This window comes from Leuciscus leuciscus (assembly GCF_965113295.1).
Source record: "Leuciscus leuciscus genome assembly, chromosome: 10".
NCBI lineage: Eukaryota > Metazoa > Chordata > Actinopteri > Cypriniformes > Leuciscidae > Leuciscus > Leuciscus leuciscus.
In genome coordinates this window covers 42,670,520-42,689,765 of record NC_138734.1, presented here as the reverse complement: position 1 = coordinate 42,689,765, position 19,246 = coordinate 42,670,520, and the positions used below count along the sequence as shown (strand labels likewise).

At 36.7% G+C, this 19,246-nt stretch overlaps 1 protein-coding gene and 1 long non-coding RNA gene across 3 annotated transcripts in view; one reads left to right on the top strand and one right to left on the bottom strand.

Annotated features, from left to right (window-relative positions):
• The window catches only part of LOC309507893 (uncharacterized protein), a 313,871-nt gene that overhangs the window by 26,101 nt on the left and 268,524 nt on the right, over nt 1-19,246 (bottom strand). The window contains exons 90-104 of the mRNA XM_082182320.1: nt 18,506-18,679; nt 17,957-18,130; nt 17,148-17,321; nt 16,830-17,000; nt 14,084-14,257; nt 13,741-13,911; nt 13,407-13,577; nt 12,976-13,155; nt 10,405-10,575; nt 10,069-10,242; nt 9,759-9,932; nt 9,382-9,555; nt 3,517-3,687; nt 3,206-3,379; nt 2,638-2,811 (exon numbers count right to left, since the gene is read on the bottom strand). Of these exons, the coding sequence (XP_082038446.1) occupies nt 2,638-2,811; nt 3,206-3,379; nt 3,517-3,687; nt 9,382-9,555; nt 9,759-9,932; nt 10,069-10,242; nt 10,405-10,575; nt 12,976-13,155; nt 13,407-13,577; nt 13,741-13,911; nt 14,084-14,257; nt 16,830-17,000; nt 17,148-17,321; nt 17,957-18,130; nt 18,506-18,679 (2,601 nt within the window). The remainder of the gene's footprint in view (nt 1-2,637; nt 2,812-3,205; nt 3,380-3,516; nt 3,688-9,381; nt 9,556-9,758; nt 9,933-10,068; nt 10,243-10,404; nt 10,576-12,975; nt 13,156-13,406; nt 13,578-13,740; nt 13,912-14,083; nt 14,258-16,829; nt 17,001-17,147; nt 17,322-17,956; nt 18,131-18,505; nt 18,680-19,246) is intronic.
• Nucleotides 1-19,246, top strand: part of LOC309507948 — a 49,452-nt gene that overhangs the window by 7,143 nt on the left and 23,063 nt on the right. The window lies entirely within an intron of this gene.

Sequence of the window (19,246 nt, the reverse complement as noted above, 5' to 3'; positions counted from 1 at the left end):
CAGGAATTCTTAAGCATTCTGTACTTTTTAGGGTTGCATCTTGTGACATCATGTCTTGTTTCTGGTTTGTTTAGATGTCTTTGGTCCGTGTTGTGTTCATGTACAGTACTGTAACATACGGATTGCTCCAGAGTTAGTTTGGAAGTGGACCAAGACCCACCTTTCCATCGTCTCAGTCCGCTTGTTTGGTGTGCACCAGGGTACAGAAGGCATTGTTCACACTTAATCAAATGAACTGCACTGAGCAGTGAAATGAGCAATCGCACCGGGGTTTACTTTAATACAAACTTGTGGTCATAAATGTATGTGTGCAATTTAATCCACAGAAGAAAAAAATTGCTTGTTTAATGGCTTGGGAATGGTGTTTCTTCTCCGATTACGTCAGTTTAATGGCTTGGGTAGAACATCCTGAAAGCTTGGATAGGTAATGTTTTTCAACATTTTGTTATACTGGCTGAAAGTCTTGTCACATCCTAAAAGCAATCAATAATTAAAGTGTTCTAAAGTGCTCTATGTTTATCTTCTTTGGAAGTCTTTTTAGACACAAACATTTTCAGACCAATTTCATTTAGTGCGAATGAAATTATAGGGTGTCCTACCTGCCGGTGGGTTTTAATGGGTTTTTGATTAAATGCTTGAAATAATGTCTGTGGTAAACACAACCTCAATTCACGTTTTAATTCTACAATATAAATAACATCAGTAATACCCCTCTTGTGATTTTTTAAAAGCTTTTACTTGTCTTGTAAAAAGCAGTTGCTTACAAGTGGCTAAATGGAACTACAGAGATTGTTGGGTAAATTAAACATCATCAGCTGAACAGGTAAACTCATCTACTCACTAGTCCATTTTCACAGCCTCGTTAATTGCACTCTTGCAAACTATTATAGTTGTTAGACTTGTAGGAAGCTTAGTGATGGTGTCATTGAAGTCATGCGTGTAGTGTGGCCATGGTGTAGTTAGTTTACAGCCAACATTTATCATTTGACTTCTGCAGATTGTATTTACGCATTAAAATTCTTAATTTGTGAAGATTATTATGAAAAATCATAAGCTTTTGTTAGTCACAGACCTTATTTAATCCAAAAGCCAAAGAAAAAACCCTATTGGGTTTTTGTCAAGTTAACCAAGGTGATGCTGACTTCTGAGTTGACCTACAAAAATATGTCATCCCTGCAACACTCTATAGCGAGAGGTTTGGGTGTGCCATACTAAACCATCTGGCATTGGGTGTACCATACACTCATTGTCGTAATCATACTTTAGATCTAATATTGTCACATAGAATCAATGTTGATCCTGTTGAAATTCTGCAACAGAGCGATGACAACTCAGATCATTATCTAATCTTGTGTATACTACATTTAGCCATGGCTGCAAAGCTGACTCCCTGTTACAAATATGGTAGAACTATCACTTCTAACACTAAAGATTGCTTTATAAATAATCTTCCTGATCAGTTTCATCTCCTCAGCATCCCAGATAGCTTAGAAGAACTCGATGTTGCAACATAAACTATTGACTTTCTGTGTGTGTGAGTCTTTTTGAATGTGTGAGTGTGTGTGAGCCTGTGTTTGTTTGTTTGTGTGTGTGTGTGTGTGTGTGTGTGTGGGTGTGTGTGGGTGTGTGTATGAGCAAAATTAGCAACAAGAAGTCTGGAGCAGTCATAGAAAGTGTAGCAATGGCATAGCAATGTAGCAATAGTAATGTCTTTAAGTTATCTGACACTAAGTGTTGGCAAAGGAAATGTGTACTTGTCAATAAAAATATATGATATATTTAACCCTTTTGTTGTGCACTTTCTCTTTTCCAGCACTTTAGACACAGTTGCTCCTTTGCGCTAAAAGGAACACGCCGACTTTTTGGGACTTTAGCTTATTCACCGTATCTCCCAGAGTTAGATAAGTCCATAAATACCCTTCTCATCTCCTGTGTGTGCCGTAACTCTGTCTGACGCACCCACCGCTAGCCTGAATAAACTAAATTAATATTTTTTTACAACAAAAATGAATCATCACTGAGCTTACTTAAGCTGGACTGTGACACTACTTTTTTCTGGAAACAAACTTTGTTGCATTATTTTCCTGTTATGTCTGTAAAGCTGCTTTGAAACACTCTGTATTGTAAAAAACACTATTATAAATAAAGGTGACTTGACTTGACTTAAACTATACTAAAGTTCACACAACAACTTCCAGTTCAAACACTTTAAGGAAACATGAAAACTGTCTACAGCTTGCATCGGTCATTGGTAGACCATAAAGCTGAGTTTGCTAAGTGTGTTCCACACGCAGCCGCTAGATGGCAACAATAGCTTGTGAAGTGCTGTCGGAAATAATCTACACACAAAATAAATGTAGCCCATTTAAAAATGCAGCATTATGCAGATTGTTCAGTAACTGTTTAAAGTCAATTTGGAATTAATGTGGGAAGTACTTCTCAGAAAAACACAAGAATAACGTCTTTGTGTTCTGTTAAGACAATGTAATACAATGTTCTAGGCAATCATAACCTTCCATATTTTGTGATGTGATTAATTAAACAATGAATCAAAAGAAGACATGTCTTCTCAACTGATTACTGATGTAGCATTGCATTATGGTTGCAGAAAGTTAAAGTACAATTAAATTTCTTCACCTGATGGTTTTCAATCTACAGTCCACATTCTGTAGTGAATCACTGAGCTCCTTCACTCCTGATTGTCCAGGATCATTTCCTCTGAGATCCAGCTCTATCAGGTGTGAAGGGTTTGATCTCAGAGCTGAAGCCAGAGCTTTATAACCTTCTTCTGTGATACTGCAGTCTGAAAGTCTGAAAAAACAAAACAATATTATGCATTCTTTGTTGAGAGATAGTTTATCATACAAGTACTGAGCTTTACAAGTAATTCTAACAAACTAACAAAAATGTATGCTAATCTTGTGTGCTTTTCTCCAAAATGATCTATACAGTATATATACACTAACCAAAACCTTGATAATAAATGTATTAATTGAATCAACTGTCCAAAATAATTGATTTATTAAACCACATATTGTTTCAAAATTTCTTCAGTTACACACAAAAGGAGATGTTAGGCAGAATATAAAGATGTCACAATAAAACTAAGGGTGAAAAGAGTAAAATTATAGCCTTCATTTTCATCATTTTATCTAATCAAACATTAGAAATGTATATAGAAATGTGCAATGATATAAATACACACTTCAACATTTCCAAACTGCATTGTGTATTTTCCAACAGAACACAGATCTTCTTCATTCCAGAGTTTCCTAGTTTATTCTCACTCAGATCCAGCTCTATCAGGTTTGAAGGGTTTGAATTAAACGCTGAAGTCAGAGCAGCACAACCTTCTGCTGTAATACTGTTATTATTCAGCCTGAAGAGAAGAGAAAACAAAGACAGGAAACATTCTTCAGTTTATTTCTGCCACAACAACAATAATAAAAATAATAATGGTTCTTATTCTGCAAACCCTTTAAAGAACAGCAGTGACAGTAAATGTAAAATACTCACATCAGTGTGTTGAGTTTACAGTGTTTATCCTGCAGTAGAGCAGCGATCTGATTCACTCGTGTGTCTCCTAGTTCACGTTCACTCAGATTCAGTTCTCTCAGGAGTAACGGGTTTTCACCCACAATTCCTCTCACATACTGACAGACTTCATCTGCAGCAGGACCCAAAAACCTGAAAAAGGGAATAAGAAGCGGTAATAAGAAGCAGGATTCAATTCAGTTCAAAACTAAACTTGATCTCATGAAAATAGCATCTGATTGTCTTGAATTTACTTTGATGCAACAGATCATTTAGTCACGTAATATTTATATTAATAATTCATCTGCACTAGGGATGCTCTCGACTAAAGATTTTTCTAGTCAACTAGTAGGCCTGGTTTCACAGACAGGGCTTAGACTAAGCCAAGATTAGACCTCAGTTAAATTAGGGCATTTAAGTAGCTTTTAAAAAGTTATCCTAGAAAGAAAACATTACACATGTGCAGCTTGAGACAAAATAATGGCACTGACATATTTTAAGATATGAAGGTTGCTTTCAGTTAAAACAGCTCAAACATGCAATTTAGTCTAGGGCTAACTTAAGCCTTGTCTGTGAAACTTGGGGGTAGTCTTTAATTTAAGCAAATAGTTGACTAATAATTAATAAACCATGACACATAATTATGGGCCTTAATAATTATAGCCTATAATTGTCAGGGTTCTCCTCTGGCAGTTCTGGCAGTCTTGTCTTTGTTTAATGTGTCTTTGTTTGTGTTGGCCATGTGCTCCTGTATTCCTGCCTCCTTGTTTCCAATTACCACACCCTCTTGTTTAGTCACTGATTAGTCCTAGTTTGTCTGGGTGTGCTCACACTTTCCTCATGTTCTCAGCTCCACATTTGTGTGAGTTGTTCACCTGTTCCTTGTCTGAGTATTGTCACCTGTTCCTTGTGTTCTCTGCTTCCTTTATAATGTCTGCTCTTTCCCTCATGTTTTGCAGATTCGTTAAACATTGTGCCTCTGTGTACTTTCCTAGTACTTTTCTCGTTGCTAAATCTAGTGTTATTTGTACAAGTTAATTAATTTTGCAGTGCTTTTGTTCTGCCATCAGCCCTGTCTTTTCCCTGTGTCTTTAGATCCTGTCCTGTCCTGCAAGCAGAGCTTCCCTAGCTGTTTACTCTCCTTTAGAGTCCTGCACGGGTTCGGGTACCACCCAAATTTTGCTCAAACAGGTGAAAAATATCCAACTGTGTTGGATACGGGTGCGGGTCGGGTCGGACACGGGGGAAACACGGGTCTAAACACGGGTTTAAAACAATCACATGCAAACGTAAAAATATATGCATATTTTTAGGTACACATCTACAAAAATATGCCTGTATTTCAAGTTGATAAAATAATGTAAAATCCACATCAGTTTATTTGTGCCGACGCGCCACGCCCTCCCAGGAATCTATAATGTTACCTAGGCTACTTTCACTTTTAAAAATTCATCATAACCGTGTGCGCACGATCTGCTTGCAGTCGTCGAGATGGATGCTGAGGAGTTGAAGAAAAGAATAGCTAGTGGAGATTGTAAAGTTGTCATCAAAAATCAAGTCCATTTTACGTCATCAAAAATCAAGTCCAGTGTGTGGGAGAAATTTGGAGTTATCTTAAGAAAATATTGTGAAAGGCTTATTTGCTGTTTCGTGTTGGATAGCTGCAAATGTGGAACTTCATCGCTGAGGAAGCACAGATAACTGTGGTAACAAACCTAGCAGTTCTGTCGAACAGTATTTTTCATATTTAACACTGTTAGTATGTGTGGTGTGCAGGGCGTGTTTGAACCAAGGGGCAACATTCTGATCTGAAAAATGAAGCCTACCCGGAAGTGCGAAAAACTGCAATACATCGAAAATCCGCTAGGGGAAGGTCCCAAAAGGGAGCAAATGTCCATAGCCCCCATGTTAAAATGTCCGTTTTCACAGCATAAAATCATGTTTTTACAGGTTGGTCCCATGGACTTTTATTGGATTTTTCGATAGGTTCCGAGTGCCTGACAACGGCGAGGGTAGTGAATTTTTTTCTAACTCGTTAGTTTAGATAGTATTTAGATATAAAATGTATGACAATAAGGGCGTGGTTAACTTTGATTGACAGCTTGATTGACAGCTGAAAGGCAGCGCCACGGAGAATGACAACATAAGAAGCGCCATTTTTTAATACAGTTGACATATAATACTACTGTTTCTGTATCATGAAATGTAGTTTTAAGAGTTTTTCAGGCGAGAATGTAGTTGTTTAAAGCTCAAATCTGTGGTTTATTTATAAAGATTTATGAAAATTGTATCCAGTTGTGAGATCCAGCGATGACCGGGCGCTCGGCGCGATGTACCCCGCCTGGAGCAGCCTTTCATCGGCTAGACGTTTTGAGGTTTGCCGCTGACTCTGGCGTCTCTGTAGTGGTTAAACATGAGATATAATTCGTCTTGTCTATATCTAACGGGCGATTTTTGGTCTCGTGGGCAATCGTTTTGGCTGAGGGGAAGTTTCATAACTTTATAAGCTATATTTAACTTGTACCGTTGTATTAGAGATCGAGCGCATGACTTTTTATGTTTGACTGAATTGTTTGCTTTATTTGTATAGCTTCTTGTAACTTTACCTTTTACTTATACTTTTATAATAGCTAATATTGATAAAACTGAAATTTAACAAAAAGAGACTGGGTTGAGTTTTGTCATTTTAAATTTTAATACAAAGAAGATGATCTGTAATGTTGTTTACTGCAACATCTGTTGTTTAGTACAAATGCACATATTGCCTGGACCATATTCAAATGTTTAATATTTGTATATTATATTTAAAACGAAAAGAGGCAGGTTTGTGTTTTATATTTCGTTTTGTTATAAATAGGCAAACGTTATGTGCAGTGAATATAATCAATACGCGTTGCCTGAACCACATTTGTGTGGCTATAATGTTTAAGATTTCTTTAAATGAAAACGAAAAGAGTTAGTATGGTGTTTTATAACATATTTCGTTGCCTAAAATATACACAGAGATAACCGAAGTAGCAGAGCGAGCTGAGTGACGCGCGCTGCGTCAGAAGGTGGGCGGGGTTAGGGTTTCCCAAGATTTTCCAAGATGGCGCCGCCCATACCCCCCATAAACGGCTTCAAACCCGTTCTTCAGAAAGTCTATGGGTGACGTCACAGACGCTTTGTCCATATTTTTTACAGTCTATGGTTTGAACCCAAAATTGTCAAATGTAGGCTAGACGAAATTGCGTGGCATATAGTGTTGTAGCCGCGTCTGTTCGATTGGTCAAATGTTATAAGGCTACTCAGATTTTAATTAGTGCTGCTGTCGGAAAACGGGTCGGATGCGGTTTTAAGCACTGCGGGTACGGGCGGGTGCGGATTTACAAAATCGGACCCGTGCAGGACTCTGCTCTCCTTGCATAACAGCAAGCCTGGTGTAGAGCCTGAGATACTGGAGTGCATTGGCTGTTGTACTTGGGGTTCCTGCCTGGCCGTCGCTGGTATCCTCTGGTCTTATTCTGCCCTGCCAGAACTGCTCTCCTACCTACCGTCATCTTGAGCTAGTCACAGTGGTTGCTCTTCTTGCTTATCTGTCATCGTGCCCCGTTCCCTGCCTAGTGTTTGGACTGTTATCCCCTCCTCTTCCTCACTATCTTGTCTAGTCTGCTGTTTTGTCAATAAATACCTGAACACTCATTCTGCATTTGAGTCTTCCCTCAGAGATCCATGATAATAATATATAGCCACACAAAAACATAAAACTTGCCAAAACACACTGGCAAAAGTAATGATTATGAATGTGTCGTGAAAAAACAGCAAGGAGACAGCCTAATCATTCATTGATAAACTAGTGTTTACTGTGTTTTCACCTGACTCGTCACCTCCGCAGTAGTGGACGAACCTATATGCGTATGGATTACATAATCTGAGAATATTTTTTTCCAGTTGAATTGGTTCATTTCAAAATAGACATTTCAAGCTTTCTATAAATATATTTATCTTGTCTGTGATGCAAGTATACACTGAGTTTCATTCTATTTTTTGACACGCTCAAGTTCACAGGGAGTGATTTAGCAGACAGCGCATCCTGTTTGTTTTCATTATTTTGGCACAACGTTTTGTTTTTATTTTGAGCTATACCCCTATACAGTTTTGAATGATGTATTAATCTTACCTGTATGACCAAAAGTGACAGAGTATCTTAAGTTAAAGGTCCCATGACATGAAATTTTCAATTTCTGAGGTTTTTTAACATTAATATGAGTTCCCCTAGCCTGTATATGGTCCCCAAGTTTCTAGAAATTTCAATCGGTATAAATCGAGCTTTTCCTATCTTTCTCTGCCTTTGAGAAAATGGAGGCTCAATCAGGCTGATCTTGAATCCCCTCTTTATGACGTTACAAGGAGAAATGTTACCTCCCCTTTCTCTGCTTTGCCCGCCCAGAGGATATTTCTCGCCCATGAGAAAACGAGCTAGGAAACAGGAACGCGCACGCGCGATTTTAGTTTGTCCACGAGAGATATCATGGCTTTTGAGCGAGCAAAGCATAATAATTGCTCAATAATTGGATGTACAAATGAACACTGAAGGGTCAATACAGAGCTGGGCTTGCTGAACGTCTGAAACTAAAGTCTGGATCAATCTCTTTGGCTCAGCTACACACCTCGGACAAGTAAGTCAACTAATGATATAAGTCTGTTGCTTTACTGTTTATGGTTACCTAGCTTGTTACACGTAGAATGTGGCTGTCACATGAGCTGCAGTTTATGTGTGTGAATACACACACTGTAACGCGAGTGTTGTACATTTCTTTGTTATTTGGATAACCGTTTTCCTGTTGGTAATATGGCGCGCGCGATATCCGCATTTCAAGATCGCAGAGCTTGATGTAATTGTAATAAGATAAATGACAGACGTTACAGATCTCTCATGAAAAGGCAACAGTAGGTTCGCGTTAGCTACATGATAATAACTGTAAACCATCCGAATAAAGTACCGTATCCAAACATAATATTTTAAACTTACCACTCGGAAACGTCCTGCTGGAGCTGCTGAGTTGCAGCTTCTCCATCTGGATCAGATTCTGGGTCAAACTGAAATGCTTGAACGACTGCGTGTCTTCGTGCCATTGCAATATATCCAACATAAACAAACATGCATGGTATCGTTGCGCAAGATGGTCAAGGCCACGCCCACCCTCCACCTTGCGCTGCCTTTCTCCTCCTCATTATCATTTAAAGCTACAGACACCGAAACGGCCCGTCTGAAGGAAGCTCATTCTGGGACTGGCTTGTAGTGGCTATAATTCTGCACCGAGGCTGAATTTTTGGAAAGAGATTTCAGATACAGTACTAGGGACCACTAAGGTCTATATTAAAGCCTACAAAAAGTAGCATGTCATGGGACCTTTAAATGTTAAATTTTAACTTAAGTTAAAGTGATTGCTCCGGCACCTCCATGTTAACTGTCATGCAGCACACTACTATTCAACTTCCACACTTCGCACAAACATATGAATATGCACCAAATAATATCACACATTTTTCGATGTTAGCATTTGAGCAAGCTGTAATATAAAGCTGCTAATAGTTAATGTGAATAAAAATGTGATGAGGCATATTTGAGGTCAGTGAATGATAGGCGAGCATTTGGATTTCCTGCCCAACTGTAATTACCACAAGGACCAGCCAATAATGATCTATCTGTCGTGGACTGCGTGACTTGCCACTTCCTGTGGAGTTTTTTTTTCTTCTGCGACTTACCAACTAATACAATTTTGGTCAACTAAGCCTCTTCTCGTTGACTACTAGGGTGCAGCCCTAATCTGTACATTATTATTAATTTTTTTCATCACGTCTCACCTCAGTGTTTTCAGTGAACACTTCTGATCCTGTAGTAAATCATCGAGCTCCTTCACTCCTGATTGTCCAGGATCATTTCCTCTGAGATCCAGCTCTATCAGGTGTGAAGGGTTTGATCTCAGAGCTGAAGCCAGAGCTTTACAACCTTCTTCTGTGATACTGCAGTCTGAAAGTCTAAAAGCAATTGAATAAAGTCTTATAAGTCAAACAATTAACTAATTCAATAAAAACAAGATTTCTTTTTCAGGATTATCATATTCATAATTCTCAGTACTTAAAAAGCCACATGTCTGACAATATTTTTTTAATGTATTTTTTTTTTATTTCTGTAAGTGACATCACTGACATAAGATTTCTACCCATGCTTAAATTCAAACCTGAGTATCTGCAGTGTACACTGTGAATTTCCCAGTAGAGTGGAGATTTCTGTTACTCCAGAGTTTCCTAGTTTATTCTCACTCAGTTCCAGCTCTTTCAGGTTTGAAGGGTTTGAATTAAACGCAGACACCAGAACAGAACAACCTTCTGCTGTAATACTGATGCAGTTAAACCTGTAGAAGACAGAACAAAGCAAAAAATAAAAATGGTGTATATATGCAAACAATTATACAGGCTAGTAGCTTTAGTAATCGCTACTTTTATCCACGAATATGAGATTTGCATTATAACAGATTTTTTAAAACTTACTTCAGCTTTTTCAGTTGACACAGTTCATTCTTGAACAGCGCAGAGAAGATCTTCATTCCTGAGTCTCTCAGTTCAGTCCCACTCAGATTCAGCTCTGTCAGATTTGACGGGTTTGAATTTAAAGCTTCAGTCAGAACACGACAATCTTCATCTGTGATTTTTCTGTTATTCAGACTAAATAAAGAGAAAACATAGACATTTTATCTACACATTTACCAAGAGTTGACAACTACTGGTTATGGTGATGATGACATTGCAAAATATACATAATACAATAATGACCAAGTTCACAATTATAATAAAAATTATGTTTATTGCAATGATAATAAAACTTACATCAGTGTGTTGAGTTTACAGTGTTTATCCTGCAGTACAGCAGCAAGTTTCTTCAATCCTGAGGGTCCTAGTTCACATCCACTCAGATTCAGTTCTCTCAGGAGTAACAGATTTTTACCCAGAACTCTGTTCACAAACTGACAGGCTTCATCTGCAGCAGAATTTAAAAACCTGGAGAAGGGAAGATAAAGCAGGATTCAATTAAATTCTTAACTAAACCTTTATTAAAAATAGCATCTGATTGCAATTGAAAACAGTGTCAAATGTTTTATGTTCAATTTACTTTACAATGGACTGTATTAACCCTTAGGGGTCCAACGTGTTTTTGGGGTCCTTGAGATGTTCTGACATGCCCTGACATTTGTGCTTTTTTCAGTTACTTTTAAACATATTAATGGCAAAAGTGTTATTACACTCTATTTAGCAGAACAAGGGCTACCATAATATGTGAGCAACATGTACATGTTTGTATTTTTGAGAGAATAACATTTACTGTATGCATGGTTATTGAAAAAACAAAAAAATGAAGTCTCTGAAAAAAAAAGGCCACAAAACACATACTAAATATAGAAACCTAGAGTTTTTGCTTCAAAATGATGTGAAAATCATCCTAACTAATCATTCACATAAAACAATATATTGATTTAAATTTTGTAAGACACTTTTTGTTTAGAAAGGCAATATGTATAGGGGCGTGATTCACAACCGACAAGACAATGATCCGCATAATGAGCCTTTCAGTCAGGTATGTCAACGGTATGTTTGGGAACTAAAGAATGTGAGGACAAAAGATATATAGTAGTTTATTTAGAATATAGTTAACAATAATCCAAATATAAATGAAAGTCAAAAGCACATTTTGAGTACACTGTCATACCTGGAAACAAATTCTGTTCAGTATAGTCTATAATGGGCCATTCTACAGAATTGGTTCAAAGTTAGAGTTGGAAACATCTTGAAAGAAATTTGTATTTTTTTGTATGCATGCAAATTGTATAATATCCAAGGAACACATTTCTAGTAATTGTGCTGTTAATTCTCATACTGTATTTTCAGAAAGTTTTGGAATATTTTTCCTCTCCCCAAATTTGTCACTAATGAAACACAACAATAAATAATTTAATGAGAAAACTTATATTGACATATTAAGATTTTGTTTACATCTATCTTGTAAATATAATATTTCAGTTGTAATCATTCTTTGTAAAAGGCATTAAGTTTATCTTACTGATTTCAAAGTTAAGGATTAGTTTGAATATACATTGGAACAAACACTATAACATCTTAGTTGATAATTTAATATACCTACTTTATTTTTGACAAAACATCTCATATTATATATTTAACATACGAGCAGAAATTGGCTAACAAAATCTTCATTGATGTGGCAGTAGTCCATTTTACAGTAAAAACTTTATAATCTATCCAAAACTAGTCAATGAAATCTTGTCTAAACACTCATATTACGTCTTTAAAATATAGTTTTTATTATGTATTAATATAGGGCATATAAATGTTAATTTGCAGTTTAATACGTTGCTTATACAAAGACATTTTATCTCAACATATTTCAGTCGATTTCACTCATCTCAGTATAGCAATATAGTTTGGGAAAAGCCAAACTAGTCGATGTGTTCATGTAAAAATAGCATGTTTACTAATGTAAGTACGTGTAGTAAACAAAAGTGCTCATCTGTGACATTCATTCACACAGAGACATGCATAACACAGAGGATTCATATTTAAACTTTAAATATGTTTTAAAAGTCTTTTTTGTGGTTTACAGACATTATTCCATATCGCGATTAGAATATAGAACTTAAGAATAAAGAATTTATTATTAACAATCCTCAGCTGGATCCTCGAAACCAAACTGAAACCAGCTCTTATTCTAAGTAAAAATTTTCCAGGATTATTACTACGCTATTATTATTCCTCACAGCATCGCAAGATGTCGTAAAGTACATGAATCTGATTAAACTTGATGCCTTTTATCGAGTTGATGTGGGCGTTGGCAGGTTTGCATGGATCGCCTCAGATCATTTGCATTTCAATAGTGTGCGCTCTCAGTAGGCGTGTTCACATTAGCAGATAATGAACTGCCATGAGAACGACTGACATCTCTCTCTTTTCATAAAGATTACATAAACAGAGAATATTTGTTTTCGTTTTGAATTAGATCATTTAAAAGTAGACACTTAAATGTTTATAAAGATTTATTTCTCATGTAGTCTGACAAGTTTTCGCTGAGTTTTGTTTAAGTTTAGAGACGTGCTCCAGAAAAAAAGTTCACGGAGAGGCAGAAAGCACACCGTTTATTTTTTTTATTTTTTACAAAAGCACAATGTTTTGTTTTGATTGTAAGTGGACACATACAAAAGTAGACCTTTTACAGTTTATGTTTTCATATTTCTTTTATCTGTATGACCATTAATGAGTATTTTGAGTCTATTTTGCTGCTATGTGAAGAAAATCCAGCAAAACGATTGTCGACCCTACAGGGTTAATGAATAATTCTATAAATAATTTGGCTGCTTATCATTTTTGTTGTATTATTTCATCATGTCTCACCTCAGTGTCTTGAGTTCACACTTAAGTAAATCATCCTGTAGTAAATCACTGAGCTCCTTCACTCCTGATTGTCCAGGATCATTTCCTCTGAGATCCAGCTCTATCAGATGTGAAGGGTTTGATCTCAGAGCTGAAGCCAGAGCTTTATAACCTTCTTCACTGATACTGCAGTCTGAAAGTCTACAGAAAAGACATTTATTACCACTCAAAAAAAAAAAAACCCACGAAATACACGAAAAATTATTTACATGAAAAACGGTCAAATGCACTTTATTTATTGTATTTTCTTTTAATCAGAGAATCAATAAATAAAAAAATCACATCTGACAGAAGCATGTATTTTCCTTTCCTTTTGTTTACAACAGTAATATTTAAAATTAGAAAATTAAAAATGTGATTAGTAAAATAAAATAATGGTTAATTGAACTTACACGAGTCTCTCCAGTGTGCAGTTTGTATTTTCTAATCCGTTCTGGAGTTTCTTCACTCCTGAATCCTGCAGATTATTGTTGCTGATGTCAAGCTCTTTCAGACTGGAGTTTGATCTCAGGACTGTAGCGAGAGCTGAACAGCTTTCCTCTGTTAGACCACACTTACGCAGCCTAAAATGATGAACAGAAGAGGGAGATTTTACAAACACAAAGTACTTGATGCCAACTGAACATTTAGTAATCACTGAAGATTAGTGCTTGTGAGTTCTGTAGGGTTCACCCGATTTAAGATAATTTAAATGTCCAATAAAATGTTTAGAAAAGTTCAACTCACATCAGTGTGTTGAGTTTACAGTGTTTATCCTGCAGTAGAGCAGCGATCTGATTCACTCCTGTGTCTCCTAGTTCACGTTCACTCAGATTCAGCTCTCTCAGGAGTAACGGGTTTTTACCCACAATTCCTCTCACATACTGACAGGCTTCATCTGCAGCAGGACCCAAAAACCTGGATACGGAGTAAGTACATTACATGCCATTTCATTTGGGTATTTTCATAATCTTGTGAAAGGGACTTTAGTCTTTTCAAAATCTAATTTATAAATGTGTTTTTGACAGTTGAATTCTCTTTTGGCAAAAACAGGATTAACACTATTGAGTGTTGTTTTAATAGCACTCACCTCAGTGTTTTCAGTGAACACTTCTGATCCTGTAGTAAATCATCGAGCTCCTTCACTCCAGATCGTCCAGGATCATTTCCTCTGAGATCCAGCTCTATCAGGTGTGAAGGGTTTGATCTCAGAGCTGAAGCCAGAGCTTTATAACCTCCTTCTGTGATACTGCAGTCTGAAAGTCTACAGAAAAAAAAAAAATTTCATATAAAACTTTACTTTGCACAGTAGTTATGATTAATTAATTACGGGTAAGGTTGGGTACCAAAACCGGGCACCAATATGGAACCGGTACCCAAGTAACCGAAATGTAACCGGACCGAATCAAAACACAGATTTCGGTGCCTCATTTCGGTGCCACTTAAATGCCTCAGCTGTCTGTTGAAATATTTGTCCTGTTGTTCTCCGAAACGGACGTAAGAAGCATCATCACCACATGTGATCGCTAGTTAACCCTTTAACACGTAGGCCTAAATCTGACTGCGGTGTGTGCTAACGTGCGGTATATATCAACTAACATGAAATAAATAAATAAATAATTCATTCAAGAACGTTGTGCAAGTTTACTGCAACAATAGAGCCACGAACTTCACATACTTTTGAAACTACTTTTGATACTACCTGAGCGCTCATTGTCACAGTTGTAAATATGACGGCGTTCTTCTTCCACTATGGGTTTCGTCACGGCATTTAAGGTGATGTGTTCTAAAATAACGCTCACCTTCCGCAGGACATGCAGCAAGTCAGGAGAGGTGTCGTATTTGGCCAGAGAAGGCAAAAAATGTGACAAGAATTACTGAAATTTAAAGCTGGTTTGTATCATACCAAGAATACAGACTACTTTGCTGTTATTAGTACTGTAGTGTTATATTATTGTAGTAGGGTTTTATTGTGGATTTGTTATGTACATTTGTTGTGTTTTGTTTTTAGACTACTTATATTTATATATTTACTTTAAAATTGTAATATATTCAATTTTTATATTTTTTTTTCCCCACAATAAAAAAGCCGTTCTTTAATGTAATTCATCATCGTTTTGAGGCTCTTTTTTTAAGTACCGGTTCACCGGTACTGTTTTAAAAGTATCGATTTGGCACCAGTATCGAAAAAACGATACCCAACCCTAATTACGGGAGAATAGTCACAAAATCACACTGAATACCTTACCAGATATGAGTAATTGTTTGCAGCAATGAGTAAAAATGTAACTGTAAAAGTTTACAGTATTTCACTACATTTGAAGAAGGAAGTATTTGTAACATGTCTGTAAACTTTAAAAGGAATATAAATATCTACACGCTTAAAATGAAAAGCTTGACAGTTTACAGAGTTCTTGCAGGTAAGCAAGTCAAATTTAAGACCCTTTTAAGACATTTTAAGACCATAAAGATTGAAATTTAAGACCTACACAACGCATTAACCAGCAAATAACATAAAATTAGCATCAATATGCACTTTTTGTTTACATAAACATTAAAATAATAACATTAAAAATGATGGCCAGATTTTAAAAGAGTGTCTTGCAACATGTTATCTACTAACATGTACAAGTTCAAATAAAGTTTTGACAAAAAAGGTTTTATAAAAAGATAAACCTCGCATATTTCAGGCTTTAAATAATTTTTTTTATAAAAAGAATGAGTAAAAAAAAAAAAGATAAATTACTGACATTTACAATGCACATTAGCTTATCTTTTATTATTAATAGTAAAATTCGGTCCGATTTTCCCGTGGCATCTGTCGTTGCTATGCAACCATGCACTGCGCTCTTCACAACGACAAAGAAGTTTTAGTAGCTAATGGATTTCCACCACCCGAAAAACGCCTGCTGTAGCTCTGCTACAAGATTTATTTACGGAGAAGAGAAAAACACCCGTAGTGTTTGGGTGCACCCCCATCCTTCATGTTGACTGAGTTTTCAATGTTGTTACGGAAAGGGTGAAGCTGATTGGTTGGCTCTTGTCACATGACCAGCTTGTGGAAAAAAAGTTGCGATTTTTTCATTTTACTTAAATGCCCTAATTGAACTAAGACCTAATCCTGGCTTAATACAAGCCATGTTTTTGAAACCAGGCCAATATTTTCTTATTTAGCATGCAAAGTTAACTTAACTTGAATCTTGCATCACATAGTCGCCGGCGATGCATACAAGATGTGATGTTAGTAGCTACCTTTAATTTTGCAAAAAAGCTACTCCAGTAACGTCAGGAGCTATTGAAAATTAGCCTGCAGATCAATCACATCACTATTACAGTGAGACTCTGAGAAGTCAGATGGTCGTTCAGTTGTTGCAAATGCGCCCAACGTGCCAACAATGCGCCTGAACACACCTCGTTTTCAGACCAAATGGGCGCAAATGCATTTGCTTTTTAAACAACTGATAACTGCGTCGGGCTGAAACTAACAAAAAACACTTGCGTTGCGCCTGGTGCCACATTGCGCCGGTGTATGATATGGCCCTCTGTGTGCGAGTGATGTATGTTTGTGTACTTAAATGAAAACAGTGCATTAATATAGAACGAACCTGACCTGAACATGTGAATTAAACTGTTTTATTGCACAACTTCCAGCCAATCAGATTTGAATATTCAGACAGACCACTTGCATAATTAATTACAATAAACCTGTAAACATTGGGTTGATTTTAATAACTTTAATGTAGTTAAAATGTGCACCTAGCACTAACAAAATATTAGTATTAGATCAGCACAAAAAAGTTATCAAACATCCTTAAAATGTGAAGAAATGTACTCACTTGAGTATCTTCAGCTCACACACAGGCTTCTTCAGTCCCTCACAGATCTCTTTGACTCCAGAGTTCAGCAGACGGCTGTTGTTCAGGTTCAGCTCTTTCAGGATGGTTTTAGAGGAGAGAACAGTAGCTAGAACTGAACAGCTTTTCTCTGTCAGATCACAATTATTCAGCCTGAACACAGAAACAGCATTATTTATTATTCAGCACATATTCACCACACATCAGATCAACAGCTCTTCATATCTGCTCACACAAGTGCCTGACAGTCTTTTATAATCAATTAACAGAAGTTATAATGTATAAATCACATTGACTCACTTGATTTTCTCCACTTTACTATGAGAGTCCATCAAAAGAGCAGAGAGCTTCTCTCCATCCAGATCTCCTAATTTATCTTCACTCAGATCCAGTTCTGTCAGTAATAATGGACTTTTACCCAGAACTTTAGTGAGATAGTCACACGCTTCCTGTGCAGCAACACTTTTCAGAAACCTACAGGAAGTAGAATTACAAATCAGATAATATTCCAATTTTAAGCCTTTTGCAGCTTCATCCTGAATGAGTCACTAAACAGAGTAGAATGATTTACTACAAGCATTTGTATCAATGAATTAAACCAAAATGAAATTTACAGCATGTAATAAAACCATAAAATATACATAAACATACAGAACGCAAACAAACAATATGCCATTTTCATGTATAAGCAAACACCAGTGAGAGAAAATACAGAAATGTATTTTCATTGTTTTCACTTATTACTTCTTTACACATAAACAGAACACATACAACAGAATATCTATAATTACAGTAGCTGATCAAAACTAAAACATGCCCAAAACTAATACTAACAGAAAATGATAATGTGATATGATAATTTGTCCAAACACACATGACACTGCCAGACAAATACACTGAATCATTATCAGAAATTATATGCTGAACACAAATATAACAAAACTACTTATTAATGGAAATAATAGTGGAAATTCTATTGTCCCAGTGATCAGCCAATAATATCTCGGCCACTGATATATTTTGCACCTCTAGTCCAGTGTAGTATTAATATATAGTGTTGTGTAATATCTGGTTAAAATCATAGTTATGATAATTGTCTCGTTCATCACCTGATGGTCTTTAATGTACAGCGTTCATCCTGTAGTAAATCATCAAGCTCCTTTACTCCTGATTGTCCAGGATCATTTCCTGTGAGATCCAGCTCTATCAGGTGTGAAGGGTTTGATCTCAGAGCTGAAGCCAGAGCTTTATAACCTTCTTCTGTGATACTGCAGTCTGAGAGTCTGTGTATGAAAGAAGCTGTTAAGCACTTAATGATCTACACTACATAAGCAAAACACGTGAATAAAGTGAGATGACTTTATTTAAATCATAAAAAAACAACTAATAATTATAATAATTATTATAAAAAGCATTGCCAAATGCTTGGCAATTTGAAAATTTGGTGTGAAAATTTACCAATATTTTTATTTTAATATTAGCAAAAATCTGACCCACATAAGCAAAAGATGTCTTAATATAACATCTGCCTAATTTGAATATTTCAATTTCATAGAAACATAGCAATGTACAAAAATGGTAATTTCAATTAAATGGACATTTACACACACAAAAAAGTACATTATCACACAGAAATGTAGATAAATTAAAATACACACTTAATTTTCTCCAATATGCATTCAGGATTTTCCAACAGAACACAGATCTTCTTTATTCCAGATTTTCCGAGTTTATTCTCACTCAGATCCAGCTCTATCAGGTTTGAAGGGTTTGAATTAAACGCTGAAGTCAGAGCAGCACAACCTTCTGCTGTAATACTGTTATTATTCAGCCTGAAGAGAAAGAAAACAAAGACAGGAAACATTCTTCAGTTTATTTCCATTTCCAAACCTTTTTGTAATGAACAGCAATGACAGTCTTAAGCCCCTTTCACACAGAGATTCCGGAAAATACACGGATAAAGTGACCCGGGATTTGACCCGGGTTCGTTTGATTTTGGTTCATTCACACTGCCAGTGATTTTCCGGAATCAGAGAGTGCGTTCACACCAGTGATGCGCGGGTTGATCCGAAATGAGCGGGTGCCTGCGGTCACCCGCGGTTACCCGCGGTTACGAGTCATCCAAAAATATTTTTAATGATATTCGGGTCGCGGTCGGTCGGGTCGTTTGAAATAAAGATGCCAATTAAACCTTTGTAATTTATATAGTACTAGAGAGCATATGAGCGGAGTGGAGCGGTGAGAATCTCCGCTCATCGCTCACGGAACTGTCCACCCCTCCGCTCCCCCGCTCAAAGCTACATCAGGCCGCTCCGCTCATTATCGCTCAGCGCTCAACGCAGTTTGCTCCGCGCTCCACCAAAATCGCCCCCCGCTCGCTCCAAAAAAGGAAAAAAAAT